At 49.2% G+C, this 17567-nt stretch overlaps 1 protein-coding gene across 2 annotated transcripts in view; it reads left to right on the forward strand.

The window, feature by feature from the left end:
- The window catches only part of IFFO1 (intermediate filament family orphan 1), a 28778-nt gene extending 14894 nt beyond the window's left edge, over nucleotides 1–13884 (forward strand). The window contains exons 2-9 of one of the 2 annotated variants that reach the window (XM_056847928.1): nucleotides 2006–2066; nucleotides 2159–2254; nucleotides 4384–4524; nucleotides 5421–5602; nucleotides 8221–8341; nucleotides 10268–10363; nucleotides 12938–13068; nucleotides 13780–13884. In XM_056847928.1, coding sequence (XP_056703906.1) covers nucleotides 2006–2066; nucleotides 2159–2254; nucleotides 4384–4524; nucleotides 5421–5602; nucleotides 8221–8341; nucleotides 10268–10363; nucleotides 12938–13068; nucleotides 13780–13879 — 928 coding nt within the window. In that variant the 3' untranslated portion in view covers nucleotides 13880–13884. The remainder of the gene's footprint in view (nucleotides 1–2005; nucleotides 2067–2158; nucleotides 2255–4383; nucleotides 4525–5420; nucleotides 5603–8220; nucleotides 8342–10267; nucleotides 10364–12937; nucleotides 13069–13779) is intronic. The other variant, XM_056847929.1, reaches the window with a different exon arrangement.
- Nucleotides 13885–17567: the final 3683 nt, after the last annotated feature.

A 17567-nucleotide genomic window follows, 5' to 3' on the forward strand; every position in this document is an offset into this window, starting at 1 on the left:
CAGAAAAATAATGATACAATGAGTCTAGATGAGCTATAGTTACGAGCTGGAAATAAAATGGAAAATCTTATATTCAAGGGTGAGAAAGGGCAGGGTGCAGCGATGATAGTCTAGCTATTTTACAGAGGACTAAACCGTGTATTCGGTGTGGTAGTATGAATGAGGATATTGGAATAAGTTGTAATATAGAAATTCTGTTGTTGTTTTTAAGTTTACACAGATATATTGTATTTTAAACTATGAAGATTGTTGTATGTTTTGTTATTGTTTATTTTATTGAATTTTTTTTTTTTAAAGAACCCTACAGAGAGCAGATCTCTGCATTTACCTTGTTATCCCCCAGGAATAAAATGTCTTAGTCCATAGACCAGGACAGCTGAGTTCCAGGTATAGCTGCGGAGGAAGGAATAGGGAGTATGGCAGTCCAAAATTGGCCTCGCCCAGCATAGCAAGGAGATGTGGCCGGCGGAGGTCATCTGTCAGTGTGGTTTATTCCGGTACCGAGGCTCGGCGTGTGTTGCATTTACTAAACATAGTCTGTGGCGACTTTCCTGGGTCTGCCCCCGACAAGCTGCCGCAAGTGGCCAGCAAATTCAGCTCAAGAAAAGAGAGGCCCGGATGGCGAAAGAGGCCCCAGCTGTCCCTGACACGCATTCCAGAAGGGGTGTCTGCCCCACGGCCAATTCCTTGTGCGCTTCAAAGTCCCGAGGAAAGTTTCCTGTGCCGAGCCTACAAATCAGGGAAAGGGAAAGGAATCCTTCTCGAGTTTGTCAGATGTTGGAAGGCTTTGCTGACCTTCCCTGGTTGAGGAGGGGCCATGGCTCAGTGGTAGAGCATCCTCCCAGGCATGCAGAAGCTTCCAGGTTCAATCCCTGGCCTCTCCAGTTAAAAGGATCAGGTAGTAGGTGATGTGAAAGGCCTCGACTTGAGAATCTGGAGAGCCGTTGCCTGTCTAAGGAGGAGATAGTGACCTTGATGGATCAAGGATCTGATTCAGTACGAGGCAGCTTCGTGATTGCCTCCCCCCCCCCGCCGGAGCTGATGATGATGATTTTATTATTGTTATATTATTATTGTTATATTATTGTTATTATTATTATTTAGATTTAGATTTGTATCCCACCCTTTATTCCTTCTAAGGCCAGGCTCAGGGCGGGTAACAACACATTGTATTACAAACATAATAAAAACATTGATATATACAATCAATATATCAACAATCTAAGATTAAATAATTTAAAACAAGAACAGATGATGCTTAGTGGAGGGGCCGTGGCTCAGTGGTAGAGCCTCTGCTTGGCATGCGGAAGGTCCCAGGTTCAATCCCCGGCATCTCCAGTTAAAGGGACTAGGCAAGTAGTTGATGTGACACCCTGGAGAGCCATGGGGAGGGGCTGTGGCTCAGTGGTAGAGCATCTGCTTGGCATGCAGAAGGTCCCAGGTTCAATCCCCAGCGTCTCCAGTTAAAGAAACCAAGTAGGTGATGGGAAAGACCTCAGCCTGAGACCCTGGAGAGCCGCTGCCGGTCTGAGTATACAGTACTGACTTTGATGGACCGAGGGTCTGATTCAGTATAAGGCAGCTTCATGTGTTCAGTCATTTGAGGAGGGGCTATGCCTCAGAGGTAGAGCATCTGCTTGCCATGCAGAAGGTCCCACGTTCAATCCCCGGCATCTCCACCTACTTGGTAGGTAGGTGATGTGAAAGACCCCTGCCTGAGACCCCGGAGAGCCGCTGCCGGTCTGAGTAGACAATACTGACTTCAATGGACCAAGGGTCTGATTCAGTATAAGGCAGCTTCATGTGTTCATGTGTTCATATGACGCTTAAAATTTCTTACACACAGGATCACGGCCAAATCAGTGACACAGCCAGGCTCCCTCGCTCACAGATGGTAACCAGTCAGAAGGGGGGAGAGAGGTAGGGGGCCCCAGCACTGATGGAAAACGGTTGCTGCCCTCAACCAGTAAATAAATAAATAAACGTGTCCGTTTTATCCCGACAGGTGGGAAGAGGAGTACACGTTGCGTGTTCAGCTGCAAGACCGGGTCACCGAGCTCAACGAGGTGAGGAGACTCCCGTTTCTTCCGATTCCTTGACCCCTGGTCCTCCCCGCACGCAGTTGAAGTTCTGATCGGGGTGTTTCCCTCTCGGACAGGAGGCCCAAGAGGCCGAAGCGTGCCAAGAGGAGCTGGCCATGAAGGTGGAGCAGCTCAAGGCGGAGCTGGTGGTCTTCAAGGGGCTGATGAGTAACGTGAGTGAACATGTCCACAAACGAAAGCCAGGCCGGGTCTCCTATGAGGACCGGTTGCTCAAATGTCTCTCTGTCACGAGACAGGACACAGACCCCTGAAAAGGCTGAGACCAGTGGAAAAACGTGTCAGTCCTTGTATCGACCATACTGGAGATAAATTGTAGTTGGCGCACAAGGTAACGTGTATGTGTGGGCCTCAACAAGTGTACCCTTAAGCCCTGTTCACAAGTTACCGCGAGCTCAACTTTCAGTCTGTGTACAGTGTACGCTTGATTGTTCTTTGTATGTGCACTGAGTAATTCTCACGTTACGATTAACGCAGGGACCCCGGGACGTGTGATTGAAACCACACGTTTGTCCAGGTCCTGGTCCCCAGTTTTGCTCGTAACGTGAACGCGCAATGTATGCTACCCTGAGCTCGTAAAGTGAACGCGCACCGGCTCTTCCTTACAAAGGGGGTTACCGCACTTTGTATTCCCAGCAATGTATTAAGTGTTTGAAAATGTTATAAAAAACATCGCTTTAAAAGGGTTTTTGGATACCACGGCTTATAAATGGTTGGAAGACATCTTCACAGCTAAAGGGGCCAAACAAACTGCGAACAGTATTTTTTATAACATTTTCAAACTTTTCATACATCGGTGGAAATATGAGTGCGGTAACCCCCAAACGGGTACACACGAACAGGCAGGATGTCCATGCCGACGCTGTAACATCTGAACAGGGCTTTAGTCATCACAGTATTTCAGGGCTGGAAAGAGAGAGCAAAAGAACAGCTGTGGATGGGGCCAGTGCACAGAAGACCCCATCGTGTCCGACTAGACATAAATGTCCTTTTGCATTTTAATATGTTCTGTGTTAAAAAATTGTATCGATCGTTTTATTGTTTGTCCTTATCATGCGTTTACCTCAGAGAGCTCAGAGTAGCATACATTGCTCTGTGCTCAGTTTATCCTCATAACAACCCTGTGAGGTAGGCTGGCCTGAGAAAGGGCTTTTCCGCACGATTGACTTACTCCCGATTTTCCACACGCCTGGCCTCCTTCTGCATTTTCAGTTGTGGAGTCAGTTTATTTTCTTCTGTGCATTTTAAAAATAATCAGTATTTTCAAGCGAGGGTTCTGTCATCATGGGTAGTGTCACAGCACCCCCTCCCCTTTTTGGTGCATGCTTACATCAATATATCAATATCACGGCTGCATTTTTTAAAACGGCACTAAAAATGCAATCCTAAAGAGAGTTACTCCAGTCTAAGCCCATTGAAATGAATGGGCTTCGACTGCAGTAACTCTTTAGGATTGACTGTAAATATTGTTATATTGATATATGGTTGTAATGATAGATGGAGCAGGTTGTCCGAATTCCCAGCTTTTTTTTTTTTTTAATTAACAAAGTTAGTCTGTAGCCTCTTCCTATGTGGAGATATAAGGAAAAGGGAATATTTCCACAAGGGAAAGGGCTAGAGACTCCGCTTTTTATTAAATGAAAGGGTTGTATTTTTTTAAGACTGAAAATGAAGCCACTCATCTTCAGGGCCGGGGTGAGGGAGGAGAGGGAATGGTTTAATGACAATTAAGAGTCCAATCATTGAAAAGTGGGCTGGAGGTGGGCGGGAGGGGATGGGGCAAAGAAAACCGACAGAAACATTACAAACGAGGAAAAAAGGCAACTCAGAACTGGCTTCCGGAAAAAGATCGGGGTAAAAGTGGACTCAAAAAAAACAGGTGGGGAAGGAGAGGGGAACAAAAAAAAAATCAGAAGTGAAAATCAAAGGCACAAAAATGTGTGCAGAAATCTGGGGATGAATTGAAGCACTATGGGGCCAAACCAATGGAAAAAATGCATGGAAAAGCCCAGGGAGAGACCAGCCCCAGGTTATTCAACGGGTTTTATGGCTGAATGTGGGACTCCAAACCTGGTCTCCTAGATCCTTGTATGACACTAACCACTGCACCATGCTGGCTCTCCCCTTCTCGTCTCTTCTTTGTCTCTTCTCTGACCAGGTGATAAGAAGGGAGGATACCAGTGTTCCAAATAAGCGTGAGATCTTGCAAAGTTGGTACCGTTTGTACCAGGATCTCCCAAGGGCCTTATCTCTCCCGGCGTCTCTCTTCTTTGTGCCGTTCCAGAACCTTACCGAGCTAGACACCAAGATTCAGGAAAAGGCCATGAAAGTAGACATGGACATCTGCCGGCGCATAGACATCACGGCGAAGCTGTGCGACGTGGCCCAGCAGCGCAACTGCGAAGACATGATCAAAATGTTTCAGGTGAGGGGCGCCCAACTCCCTTCCGGCCTCTACAGGAAGGGAGACGCCGAACGGGGACGCGTGCCCCTCTCTGAAAGGAAACACCCCTGTCATCCTAACCCTCATTTCATGAATTCACCTCAGTCGCACGGGAGAAAGTGGCAGGCAGTTTGAGGGCGGGCCTCTCTGCAGTCTCCGTGGGGGCTCGGGGGGACCCCCAGGAGCGTCTCTGCAGGCTGAGTTGGAGGGTCCTGTCGGGAACAGCTGACGGAGAGGGAGACGGTGCCCTAGTATGCGTATCTTTCTAACACCGTCTCTCTCTTCTCCCCCCACCCCCTTTTCTCTCTCTCTCTCTCTCTCTGATTCACTCACTCGACTTCTTCTCACGGCCTCTCTTTCTCTCTGTCTCTCTTTCTCACTCACTCTTCTTTCTCTTGCTTCCCCCACAGAAGCAGTTGGTTAGTTTTTTGTCATTGAGCTGGAAAAAAAAAAAGGCGCGCGCTAGAAGCTTTCTGTAAAATAAAAGTTTTTTTTAAAATCTGTGAGCCCTCTTTTTCTCCCTCGGTTTTTAAAATATCTGTCTTGCTCCGACCTCTCTTGCCTCCATCTCTCTCTGGGGTGTGATTTGAGTTCCTTTAACTGTGAACCCTCATCAGATTCCATTTTCAGTTGCTTAGCTTTATTATTTGAGAAATAGATGTTTCTAAAATTGCATTTGAGCCACCGCACCATCTATAACCTGGTCATAATAAGCCCGTCTCTCTCTCTCTTTCTCTCTTTCTTTCCTCTCCCCGCTTTCTTCTTTCTGTCTCGATCTTCCTCTCACCCCACGCCATCCCATTTCCCCCCTTCCCTTCCCATCTCTTCTCACCCCCCCACCTCCAACCTCCAACCCCCAACCCAACCTCGTTCTGTAGTCTCTGCACTTATCTCCCATTAAGGTCCCAGCTACGATGGGCCGGAAGCGGGACCGGAAGCCGGCCAGCGAGGAAGACACTTCCCTGTCAGAGAGCGAGGCCTCCAAAAAGCCGGAGGATGAAGAGGACGAAACCACAGCCATGAGCATCAATGAAGAGATGCAAAGGATGCTGAACCAGCTGTGAGTCTTCGCCTGCCTCATGCTGCTTGTGGAGATATCGATAAACCCGAACCGAGAATAAGCCGAAAAAGCCACTTTGGTAAATTTCGGGTTCGGGTTTACCGAATTCCAAAACCTGGGCGGGGGGGAGCCAAATCAAATTGGCCATTCCCGGAAAAACTGGGTTATTTTCCTTCTTTTTCGGGTTCTCAGAGCCCCCAAACTGGTGTTCAGCCCTGGGGGGGGGCATTTTTGGGGTAGAGCCCCCAAACGTGCAGGGTGGCTTTCAGGGACTCTCCTTGCAAGAACCCCCAAGTGTTGTGAAGATTGGGTCACGGGGTCTGACGTTATGGGGTCTGGAAGAGGTCACCCCCTCCCACCTCCATACACAAGCAGGAAGGTAAGAGTCAGATTCTCTGTTCCTTCACTAATGCTTGTCTATGGAGAAGGGAGGGGTGACCTCTCCAGAGCCCATAACACCAGACCCCCTGACCCAATCTTCACCAAACTTTGGGGTTCGTGCAAGGATGGTCCCTGAAAATTTAGAACCTCTACCCCCAAAAATGCCCCCACAGGAGCTTCACAACCCCCCCTTTTCCTATTGTGGGAACAATCAATCAGTCGAGCCGCAGGACATGTAGCAAAAGTTGGCTGATTGATAGTCCCCACAATAGGAAGAGGGTTTTTTTTGCGAAGCTCCTGTGGGGGCATTTTTGGGGGTAGAGGTCCCACATTTTCAGGGTAGCTTTCAGGGACTCTCCTTGCATAAACCCCCATGTTTGGTGAAGATTGGGCCAGGGGGTCCAGTGTTGTGGGCTTTGGAGAGGTCACCCCTCCCTTCTCCATAAACAAGCATTAGCTGATTAGCGAAGGAACAGAGAATCTGACTCTTACCTTCCTGCTTGTGTATGGAGGTGGGAGGGGGTGACCTCTTCCAGACCCCATAACTTCAGACCCCGTGACCCAATCTTCACAAAACTTGGGGGTTCTTGCAAGGAGAGTCCCTGCAAGCCACCCTGTGAATTTGGGGGCTCTACCACAAAAATGCCCCCCCAGGGCTGAATTTTTTCAGGAAACCCAAAAATAAACCGAATTCCCATATTTACCAGTATGGGAATTCGGCTTATTTCAGGTTTCCAGAAAAAAATGGGCCCAATAAACCCAAATCCAAATTTTACCAGATTTTTTTTTTTGTACGCCCGTAGTGCCAGCCTACTTGGTCAAAATACCCTTAGGCTGGGGTTGCCAACCTCCAGCCAGGGCCTCATGTTCTGGAATTATGACTGATCTCCAGACATCGCCCCCTTGGAGAAAATGGCAGCTTCAGAGGGTGAACTCTATGGCATTATACCCTGCTGAAGTCCCTCCCCTCAGCAAACTTTACCCTTTTCAGGATCCACCCCCAAATCTCCAGGAATTTCCCAACACAGAGTTGGCAAACCTACCTTAGGCCCAACCTGGCCTCCAAATAGTCTTTAGCTATCCCTCTCCCTCAAGTGATAAACTCGTAAATTTGTGATAAAACTCGTAACTAACAAAAAGAATGATCCTGTATGCCATTTTGTCTAAAGGGCAGCAAATGATGCAAAAATCAAGGACCCATGACAGAGCCAGAGTAGTGTAGAGGTTAAGAGTGGTGGACTCTAATTTGGAGAACCGGGTTTGATTCCCCGCTCCTCCACATGAGCTGTGGACTGTAATCTGGAGAACTGGGTTTGATTCTGTACTCCTCCACATGAGCGGCAGACTCTAATCGGGGTATATAAAAACAACTCTTCTTCTTCTTCTTTGGAAGGATCCTTTCAGGAAACACGTGTCTTCCTTGGGCACAGGCCTCTGCCTTCCAAATATATGCACATACCATCCAAGCACCGCATCAACGAAGCCTTGACTGCTAGGCAAAGCCAGTTTTATTATATAGCCCGGGCGTCCCCAACCCTTTTTCAGCCTGTGGGCACCTCTGGGTTCCTGACACAGCATGGAGAGCGCAGCCACAAAACGGCTGGAGTGTCTCAAAGCCGATGCTCCCACCCCTTCCAGAGTGTTCCTGTTGCCCTCATCTGTCTGTGGCTGACCTCCTATTCCCTCATCCAGTGTGGTGTAGTGGTTAAGAGTGGTGGCTTGGAGCAGTGGACTCTAATCTGGAGAACCGGATCTTGAATCCCCACTCCTCCACATGAGTGGCAGACTCTAATCTGGTGAACCAGGTTGGTTTCCCCAGTCCTCCACATGAAGCCAGCTGGGTGACCTTGGGCTAGTCACAGCTGTCTTGGAGCTCTCTCAGCCCCACCTACCTCACATGAACACATGAAGCTGCCTTATACTGAATCAGACCTGTGGTCCATCAAAGTCAGTATTGTCTACTCAGACTGGCAGTGGCTCTCCAGGGTCTCAGGCAGAGGTCTTTCACATCACCTACCTGCCTGGTCCCTTTAACTGGAGATGCCGGGGATTGAACCTGGGATCTTCTGCGTGCCAAGCAGATGCTCTTCCACTGAGCCACAGCCCCTCCCTCCTCTCAGGGTGACTGTTGTGGGGAAGGGAGGGGAAGGTGACTTGTAAGCCTGTTTGATTCTCCCTTAAGTGGTAGAGAAAGTCGGCATATAAAAACCAACTCTTCTTCTTCTTCTCAACCCCAGGAGGGAGTACGATTTTGAAGATGACTGTGACAGCCTTACCTGGGAGGAGACGGAAGAGACACTACTGCTCTGGGAGGATTTCTCCGGCTACGCCATTGCTGCTGCGGAAGCCCAGGGGGAGGTAACGGGAGGCCTCTTTGTCTTCCAGGTCTCTCTTGCTGCTTCCCCTTGTAGGCTTCTGCGGAGACTCTTCCTCTCTGGCTCCCTCGCCTTTGTGACCACTCTAGCCTGCGTGCACGTGGGTGCATGGACTCTGCCCTTAAAATAAGAAGTAAACAAATGGCAGTTTTCTGGAAAGGACAGCCCACACCATATATTGCCTTGATTTGCAGCAGTATGTTTTGGCTCTACTGCTGATGGGGAGGAGCCCTAAGCTTTGCTGGGCATTTGAACTCTGGCCTCTGAGATTCTCCTCTTTTGCACGTGTTGGGCTTATAACGATCTGTGACCCGCAGCTGTCGTTCTGCCCATCTCCTATCTAATGATGTGAGCGACGTACTTTTATTTTTCCTGAGCTGCCCGGGGCTCAACGCAGCTGGTTTTTCCAGTCCTAAGCAGATCGGACTAGCAGTGGGCGTATTGAGCCCCTAGTAGATCACATAAGGCTTGAGGGGGTCAGAAGTAACACCAGTTATGCTGCTAAGCCTGTGATTGCAGAGAAAGGCTGAAAGGGTTTTTTTCAAAACAAAAACACAGATTTTCAGCTTGCAGAATTCCTGTACCCAATGCAACATTCTGTGATTTTTCTGAGCTTGTATGGAATCCACTCATCCATTGTGCTTCCAGTGTGATGTAGCAGCTGGATAAATGGTCTTGGACCAGGGAGGTTTGGTATGAAATCCCGGGCATATTGCATTTTTTTGGCCTGGCCCTACCTCACAGGGCTGTTGTGATGATCATTGTGGAACTCCTGCGGTTCCACGGAGCAAAGGCAAGATACAAATGTGCGAGAGAATGGTGATTTCGTGCATTTTTATCCCACCCTTCTGCCAAGGGGGAATGTACACAATTCTCCCCTCCACCTTTTTCTACTCACAACAACCCTGTGAGGTAAGTTAGGCCAAGAAAGTGCAGTGATTAGCCCAAGGTAACTCAGTGAGCTATGTGGCAGGACAAATTTGAACATGGAGGAAGCTGTATCATGTAGTGTAGCCCTCAAATAGAATCATAGAGTTGGAAGGGACCACCAGGGTCATCTAGTCCAACCCTCTGCACAATGCAGGAAATTCACAACTACCTCCCCGCCCCTACCCCCAGTGACCCCCTACTCCATTCCCAGAAGATGGCAAAAAAAACCCTTCCAGGATCCCTGGACAATCTGGCCTGGAGGAAAATTGCTTCCTGACCCCAAAGTGGCGGTCTGCACTACCCTGGGCATGCAAGAAAGGGCCACAAGAGCCAAACACTGATGCATACCTTCCTGCCCTCCCTCTCATGCTCTGCCTAAGGTCATAGTAAGTAGAAGAAATGTTATTGTATATAGCCTTTGGCCATCACAATTTGCTAAAACAAATCAATAAAATACAAATACAATAGATTAGCAAGCAAAATATTAAATAGATAATGGGATATACTAAAACATTTCAGTTTAAAAGAAAAGTAGCTGCTTATTCCAATACCTTATTTTCTTTGCTGCAAGAGCAAACAAAGAGACTATATGATGCATATACATCAATATCTGATAACAGATATATAATTTTCTCTGCATCTGAGTGTGTATTGATACTGGATAATATTCCTGTCCTAAGGTCATAGAATCAGCATTGCTGACAGATGGCCATCTAGCCTCTGCTTAAAAACCTCCAGGGAAGGAGAGCTTACCACCTCCCGAGGAAGCCTGTTCCACTGAGGAACAGCTCTAAGGGTTAGAAAATTCTTCCTAAACGATTAAACCACACCATGAATGAGATTTTATAACAGAGTATTCTGTGTTAGTTAGGCATGTCCTGAAACCCTTTTCTCTGGGTGACGCGGCTCGTTCCTTCTGTAACTTTGTTCCCTGTTTCCGATGGATGACGCCCACCGTTCTTTTCTTTCCCCTTGCCAGCAGCCGGATGACAGTTTGGAGAAAGTGATCAAGGACACAGAATCGCTCTTCAAGAGCCGGGAGAAAGAATATCAGGAAACCATCGACCAAATAGAGGTGGGAGAAGAAGAAAATAAGATAGCTGGGGTGGGTGGGGAGGACTTGGCCTTTTTTGGGTACAGGATGCTGAAAGTGGACTCCAGAGTTGCTCAGATCTCTTCCTCAAGTGAAGGTGATTAAAGAAAATATGGGAGGGAAAAGTTATGTTTTGAGGCTGATGTCTACCATTCTGCAAGAAGAAAAAGAGTTGGTGTTTATATGCCGACTTTCTCTACCACTTAAGGGAGAATCGAACCGGCTTACAATCTTCTTCCCTTCCCCTCCCCACAACAGACACCCTTTGTGGTAGGTGGGGCTGAGAGAACTGTGACTAGCCCAAGGTCGCCCAGCTGGCTTCCGGTGTATGAGCAGGGAAACAAATCGAGTCCACCAGATTAGCCTTCGCCGCTCATGTGGAGGAGTGAGGAATCAAACCCGGTTCTCCAGATCTAAGTCCACCACTCCAAACCACCGCTGTTAATGCTCTTAAAGAAGGGGCAGGGTAGTATTGGGGGGGGGTAGGTTACAGAGGCTGTCCTTGCTAGAAGGAAGAGGATACACAACTTCCCTCTCTGTGCGGGCACCTGCGTGTACACACGCACGCACACATTCCCAAGGAAACCCGACGCCCGATCTCTTCCCACTTTAAAGGCTATATTTGGGCCTGGCAGGAACCGTGTTGGTAGACTGACGATAAAAAAGATAAGGCAAGCCGAATTCTCTCGCTGCGTTAGTCAAGCCGGAGATAAATTTAGCCAGTTCACTAAATAAAGAGAGGAGGTGGGGAGGGGAGGGGCAGGCTGCTGGGGCAAAGAAGAGCTGGGGATGGTGATGGAAACAGCTGGCAGCCAGTGAGGTGCCAGGAGCTGGGTTGCCTGGGCAAGGGAGACATTGCTTTTGCAGGGTCTGTTGGCAGTACCAAGTGACGGCCTAAGGTGGCAGAAATCCAGGGATCCGAGCTGTGTGGAAAAACCTGGGGGGAAATGAATTACCCTTTCACTGACTATAGGGACCAAGTACACATACAGTCATCTGCGTCCGGGCACACACGTGGTTTTACCTTCTCTGTTCTCGATAGGGCTATCAACCTCCAGGTACTGGCTGGGGATCTCCTGCTATTGCAACTGATCTCCAGCCGACAGAGATCAGTTCCCCTGGAGAACATGGCCGCTTTGGCCATTGGACTCTATGGCATTGAAGTCCCTCCCCAAACCCCGCCCTCCTCAGGCTCCACCCCAAAAGCCTCCCGCCGGTGGCGAAGAGGGACCTGGCAACCCTAGTTCTCTAGTAAGGAGAATAGGGAAGGGGCTACAATGAACAGAACGCTGGAAGATCTTTACTAAAATTGCCGACTCTGGCTTGGGAAATTCCTGGCCATTTGGGGGCATTGCCTTGGGAGGGCGGAGTTTAAAGAGGGGGTCTCTGCAGAAGTGCAATTCCATACACTCCACCCTCTGAAGCAGCCATTTTCTCCAGGGGAATTCATCTTGGTGGTCCAGAGATCAGTTGTAATTCCAGGAGAACCCCAGGCTCCACATGAAGGTTGGCAAACCTAGATCTCTCTCTTGGTCTCCTTCCCCCATTCCTGAAGGCCAGAGGATTGGTTGGGAGATGCCCCCACCCACGCCCTACCCTAGCAAGGCTTTGCTCAACCCATAGCATTTTCCTTTCATAGGATCATAGAGTTGGAAGGGGCAACCAGGGTCATCTAATTCCAACCCCCTGCACAGTGCAGGAAATTCACGAATACCCATCTCCTCCACAGACATGTCCGCTCCCCTCTTAAAGCCTTCCAAGTTGGCAGCCATCGCCCCAACCTGGGGTGGCTGGGGAGCTCCCGCTATCCAGGTGATAGAGATCTGTTCCCCTGGAGAAAATTGCCGCTTTGGCAATTGGACTCTGTGGCATTGAAGACCCGCCCCTCTCCAAACCCTGCCCTCCTCAGGCTCCGCCCCCAAAATCTCCAAGTATTTCCCAACCTGGAACTGCCAAACCCTAGGATGTTCCCAGTCCAAACACAGATTCTAGCACAGAGAGCGTCTGTTTGGGGTACCACCAGGAAGCCTGTACAAATATATTAGCAAGATGCCCTGAATAAGGAACTGGGGTAGATGCGTGCCCTCTGCACCCCAAAATGAGCAAAGTCTTGGGGTATATGGTTTGGGGAGGGTCGAATGCTTATTTTGGGCTGCAGAGCTTTTTAAGCATCCTCAATATTTGCAGCTGGTTTTGCCAACAACGAACTGGGAAGCAACAGAAGCATCCTGGGGGGAATGCTCTGCAGAAATCCCTCAAGAGCCAGCGTGGTGTAGTGGTTAAGAGCGGTGGTTTGGACTGGTGGACTCTAATCTGGAGAACCGGGTTTGATTCCCCACTCTTCCACATGAAGCCAGTGGAGTGACCTTGGGCTAGTCACAGCTCTCTTAGAGCTCTCTCAGCCCCACCTACCTCACAGGGTGTCTGTTGTGGGGAAGGGAAGGGAAGGTGATTGTAAGCTCATTTGAGTCTCCCTTAAGTGATAAAGTCGGCATATAAAAACCAACTCTTCTTCTTCCTCCTCCTCCTTCTTCTTTCTTCTTCCCTCTGATGCAGCTGGAGTTGGCGACGGCCAAGAATGACATGAACCGGCACCTTCACGAGTACATGGAGATGTGCAGCATGAAGCGTGGGCTGGACGTGCAGATGGAGACCTGTCGCCGGCTCATCACCCAGTCTGGGGACAGGTGAGGGCCAGGACCTGCAGACGGCTCCTAACTGCATCCTAGGAGGGAAGTCGGTGGGTTTCAGACCCTTGGGGTTCTCTCGCCAGCAATGAGAAGGGCTATGGGAACCAGGGTCGGAGCGACAGAGGCTGGGAGAGGGGGTCTCTTCCTGTGGCGGGCGGGGAGTGTGTGCGCCAGGGGGAGGGGGCGGCTCGGTTGGGCTGGATCCTGAGTGATTGGCTGTAACCCCCCCCTTGCAGACTTGCAGGCATTGTGTTTCATGCCATGTGTGTCTAGAAGGTGATGGCGGGTTTTGACAGACGCAGTCGCTGTCGCAAGAGAACCTCCACCGGATAAAAGAGACGTTGCCGACCGGCCGGGCTTTTGCACACTAGCTTTGTGGGACTGAATTCAGTGCATTGCTGGGCTTGGGGGAGTTTTCACACAACCCCCCCCCCCATCCTCACTCAACCCTGGGCTTGCAAGACCCCCCCTTCCCCCGGAAGCTCGCTGGCCCTCCTGGCTCTTCCCCGGGCCCTCCGAAATTGCTCGATCAAGTGAGCCTGATGTTCCAACGCCGCCCGCCACTTACTTAGACCCCTGTCCTCATCTGCCAGTGTCCCGTTTTGCCGCCTTGCCCAGTTCGCCTTGTCACCGGTGCCTGCCAATCTCTCCCTACCTTCCCGCAGCCCCCCCTGCACCCATGTGACCCCCGCCCTTTTTTTCTTTCAGAAAGTCTCCTGCTTTCACTCCGGTACCGAACAGTGAATCGGCCCCAAGCGAGGAGACGGAGTCCGATCATGACCTCCCGAGTGACGCTTCCATAAGATAATGGGAGGGGGAAGGTTCTGCCCCCCCCTTCCGCATGGCCCCCTCCTGGCCCAGGAAGTGTGTGGTGGTGGGGGGTTTCATGTCCCAGCCATGGCCGTGAGGGACAGAAGGGGACAAGGAGCCATCATGTAGAGTTCTGCCACCGAGTCTCTCCACAACTGGAGGTGGCGCTCAATGGACGCCCTCGAGGGGTCCGATGTCCCGATTCTTCTCCCATCTGATCACCTCCTTCCCCTTCCCCTCACATCCCCGGCCTTTTGTGGGCCTTAGGGGGGGTGGAGATGTCCGCCTTAACTGCAGCTGCGAAGCTCCTGGGGCCTACTGAAGCCCCCTCCCTTACCTCCTCTTAGTATACGTGAGTGTCCTCCTCATGTGCCAAGAAACCGCACCAGGCCAAAAAAAATGGAACCTTCTGTTGGTGCCGGCTGGACTCTCTCCTCCTCGCTCACGGAAACACATCTCTAGTCCCCGAACCGTACAAGATAGCGAGAGCCTCTCCTCCTGGGGATGAAGACCGGGCTTCTGCCGCCTGCCCCCCGCCGACGCACCCCCCAGCTTCGTCCTTTGCGTCTCGCTTGGTTCTGTGTCCGTGACACAAACGTTGTCTGTGTTGTGCTATGTCTGAGGAACCAATAAATAGGTCCCTTCCTTTTTTTACAGCTTTGGTCTGGGCTGTTCTGTTTCCGAGGAGTCTCTCTGGAGGGCGGGGATGCTGACCAAGAAGCTCTCGGAGCAGGGATTGCAAAAAAATCTGGCCCAACGACATGTTTTTCCCTGGGTCCACATGACCAGGTGTGTGCCTGGCGCTCTGTGCTCAATTTCTGGGCACCTTCCCCATTTTGTTCCATCACACGGGTGCTTGCAGGCATAATTGAGGTGGCCCATGGGGAGAGACTGGGAAGGGCAGCCATGAAGGAGCTAGAAAAGATTCTGAAGTGTAAGGATGTGTCCCTGGCTACCAAGATTAAGTTAATTCATGCCATCGTATTCCCTGTTATTACATATGGGTGTGAAAGCTGGACAATGAAGAAAGCTGACAGGAAGAAAGTAGACTCCTTTGAAATGTGGTGTTGGAGGAGAGTGTTATGGATACCCTGGACAGCCAAAAAAACCAATCAGTGGGTTCTAGATCAAATCAAGCCTGAACTGACCCTAGAAGCTAAAATTACTAAACTCAGGCTGTCGTATTTTGGTCACATTATGAGAAGACAAGAGTCACTAGAAAAGACGGTCATGCTAGGAAAAGTTGAGGGCAGCAGAAAAAGAGGAAGACTCAACAAGAGATGGATGAACTCAATAAAGGAAGCCACGACACACAGTTTGCAAGACCTGAGCAAGGCTGTCAAAGATAAAACATTTTGGAGGACTTTGATTCATAGGGTCGCCATGAGTCGGAAGCGACTTGATGGCACTTAACACACACACACAGGGAGAGGGATGTTCAGCCTCCTACCCTCATGCCATTTTCATGTTCTGAGATTATCTTGGAGGACCACAGTTTGCCCTGCTCGGGAAATCTATGTGCACCCTCTGGACCCCCCCCACACACACACCACGATGCAGAAGAGCCTCTCCCAGGCAGTTTCAGGTTGGGTAAATAACATTGCGTATGTGCATTTGTTAAGTGCCGTCAAGTCGCTTCTGATTCATGGCGACCCTCTGAATCAACATCCTCCGAAATTTCCTATCTTTAACAGCCTTGCTCAGGTCTTGCAGACTGAGGGCCGTGATGTCACCCCACAGGTCAGGAATGACCCGGTGCTTGCACAGGGGACCTTTACCTTATCAGAGCCAGCTCCAAGTAATAGGGGAATTAGCTTTGATCTTAAATCTGAAAAGCTCTGCAGATGTGTAACTATCAGACTTCAACCTCTCCAAGTGGTTCACTCCCAATATGGCAGAGACCCTTGAAGGCAGAGTGAGGCTCCTGTTGCATAGTTGAAATGCATTAAAGCATCTTACCATTCATAAGTCCATCCCATGTCCTCCGCAGAGCATTCCATGTTGTGTCTCTGCAGGAGTCCCTGCCCTGGGCCTTCAATTTGTACTTGAGCAGATACACAGAATGGAATCTCCTCTGTCTAGTGGAACGTGTGCCTTAATTCTTGCACGTTCTGCAAATAATCCCTTTCCAGGGTGTTTGACTGAACCATCCATTTACTTAAAAGAGGAAAAGTGTCGGTATGCTACTAGCAGTCTGGGAAACGGTTGTATCAGGGCCAACAGCTGAGCCTCAAATACTCAGGAGCGAAACAGCTGCCATCTGGTCCTGGAAACATAGGGGGCTACCACACTTGTATTCCAAGCAATGTATTGTTTGAAAACGTTATAAAAAATACTGTTCGCACTTTGTTTGGCCCCTTTATCTGTGAAGACGTCTTCCAACCATTTATAAGCCGTGGTATCCAAAAACCCTTTTAAAGTGATGTTTTTAATAACAAAATATTGTCGAAAGCTTTCACGGTCAGAGTTCATTGGTTCTTGTAGGTTATCCGGGCTGTGTAACCGTGGTCTTGGAATTTTCTTTCCTGAAGTTTCGCCAGCAACTGTGGCAGGCATCTTCAGAGTAGTAACACTGAAGGACAGTGTCTCTCAGTGTCAAGGGTGTAGGAAGAGTAATATATAGTCAGAAAGGGGTTGGGTTTGAGCTGAGTATTGTCCTGCAAAAGTATTGTCCTGTAAGTATCAAGATAATGTGCTAATGAGGGTATGGTATGTTAATATGGAACCATTGTATCCTGAAGTGATCTGTTAATGTGTGTAATCCAAAACTAATCTGTATGGCTATTGTTGAATGTTGTCTTTGTCTGGAGGTTTTTCAGGGCAGGAAGCCAAGCCTTATTCATTCTTAAACTCTCCTCTTTTCTGTTAAAGTTGTGCTGATGTTTATGAATTTCAATGGCTTCTCTGTGCAATCTGACAAAATAGTTGGTAGAATTGTCCAGTCTTTCAGTGTCTTGGAATAAGACCCTGTGTCCTGTTTGTGTCAGTCCATGTTCAGCCACTGCTGATTTCTCAGGTTGGCCAAGTCTGCAGTATCTTTCATGTTCTTTTATCCTTGTTTGTATGCTGCGTTTTGTGGTCCCGATGTAAACATTTTGAAACAATGCATCGCTGGGAATACAAAGTGTGGTAACCCCCATAGTCTCTTTGGTTGATAACAAGGGTACTAGTTTGTAACTTAGTGGCTGGGGTGGATTGATCCAGTTTGTATCTCTTTTTGGGGGGGGGAGTGTCTTGAATTGTTTTGTTGGGGAAAGTACAAGGTAGCATCCAGCTGTTGGTCTTTAATGCATTGCGACACCCTATCATAGCCCCCGCCCCAATAAAGGGGAAAGAGGGCAACCACCTCTTCAGGATCAGGCCTGGAGCAAGAAGACATTCTTTTTTAAAAGCCATATGCTTGAACCTCACTCTGTTACAATGTGTGTGTTAAGTGCCGTCAAGTAGCTTCCTACTCATGGCGACCCTATGAATCAGTGTCCTCTAAAATGTCCTATCCTTTAACATCCTTGCTCAGATCTTGCAAACGGAGGGCTGTGGCTTCCTTTATTGAGTCAATCCATCTCTTGTTGGGTCTTCCTCTTTTCCTGCTGCCCTCAACTTTTCCTAGCATGGTCTTTTCCAGTGACTCTCATCTTCTCATGTGACCAAAATACGATAGCCTGAGTTTAGTCATTTTAGCTTCT

This window comes from Euleptes europaea, chromosome 4, assembly GCF_029931775.1.
Source record: "Euleptes europaea isolate rEulEur1 chromosome 4, rEulEur1.hap1, whole genome shotgun sequence".
Taxonomy (NCBI): domain Eukaryota; kingdom Metazoa; phylum Chordata; class Lepidosauria; order Squamata; family Sphaerodactylidae; genus Euleptes; species Euleptes europaea.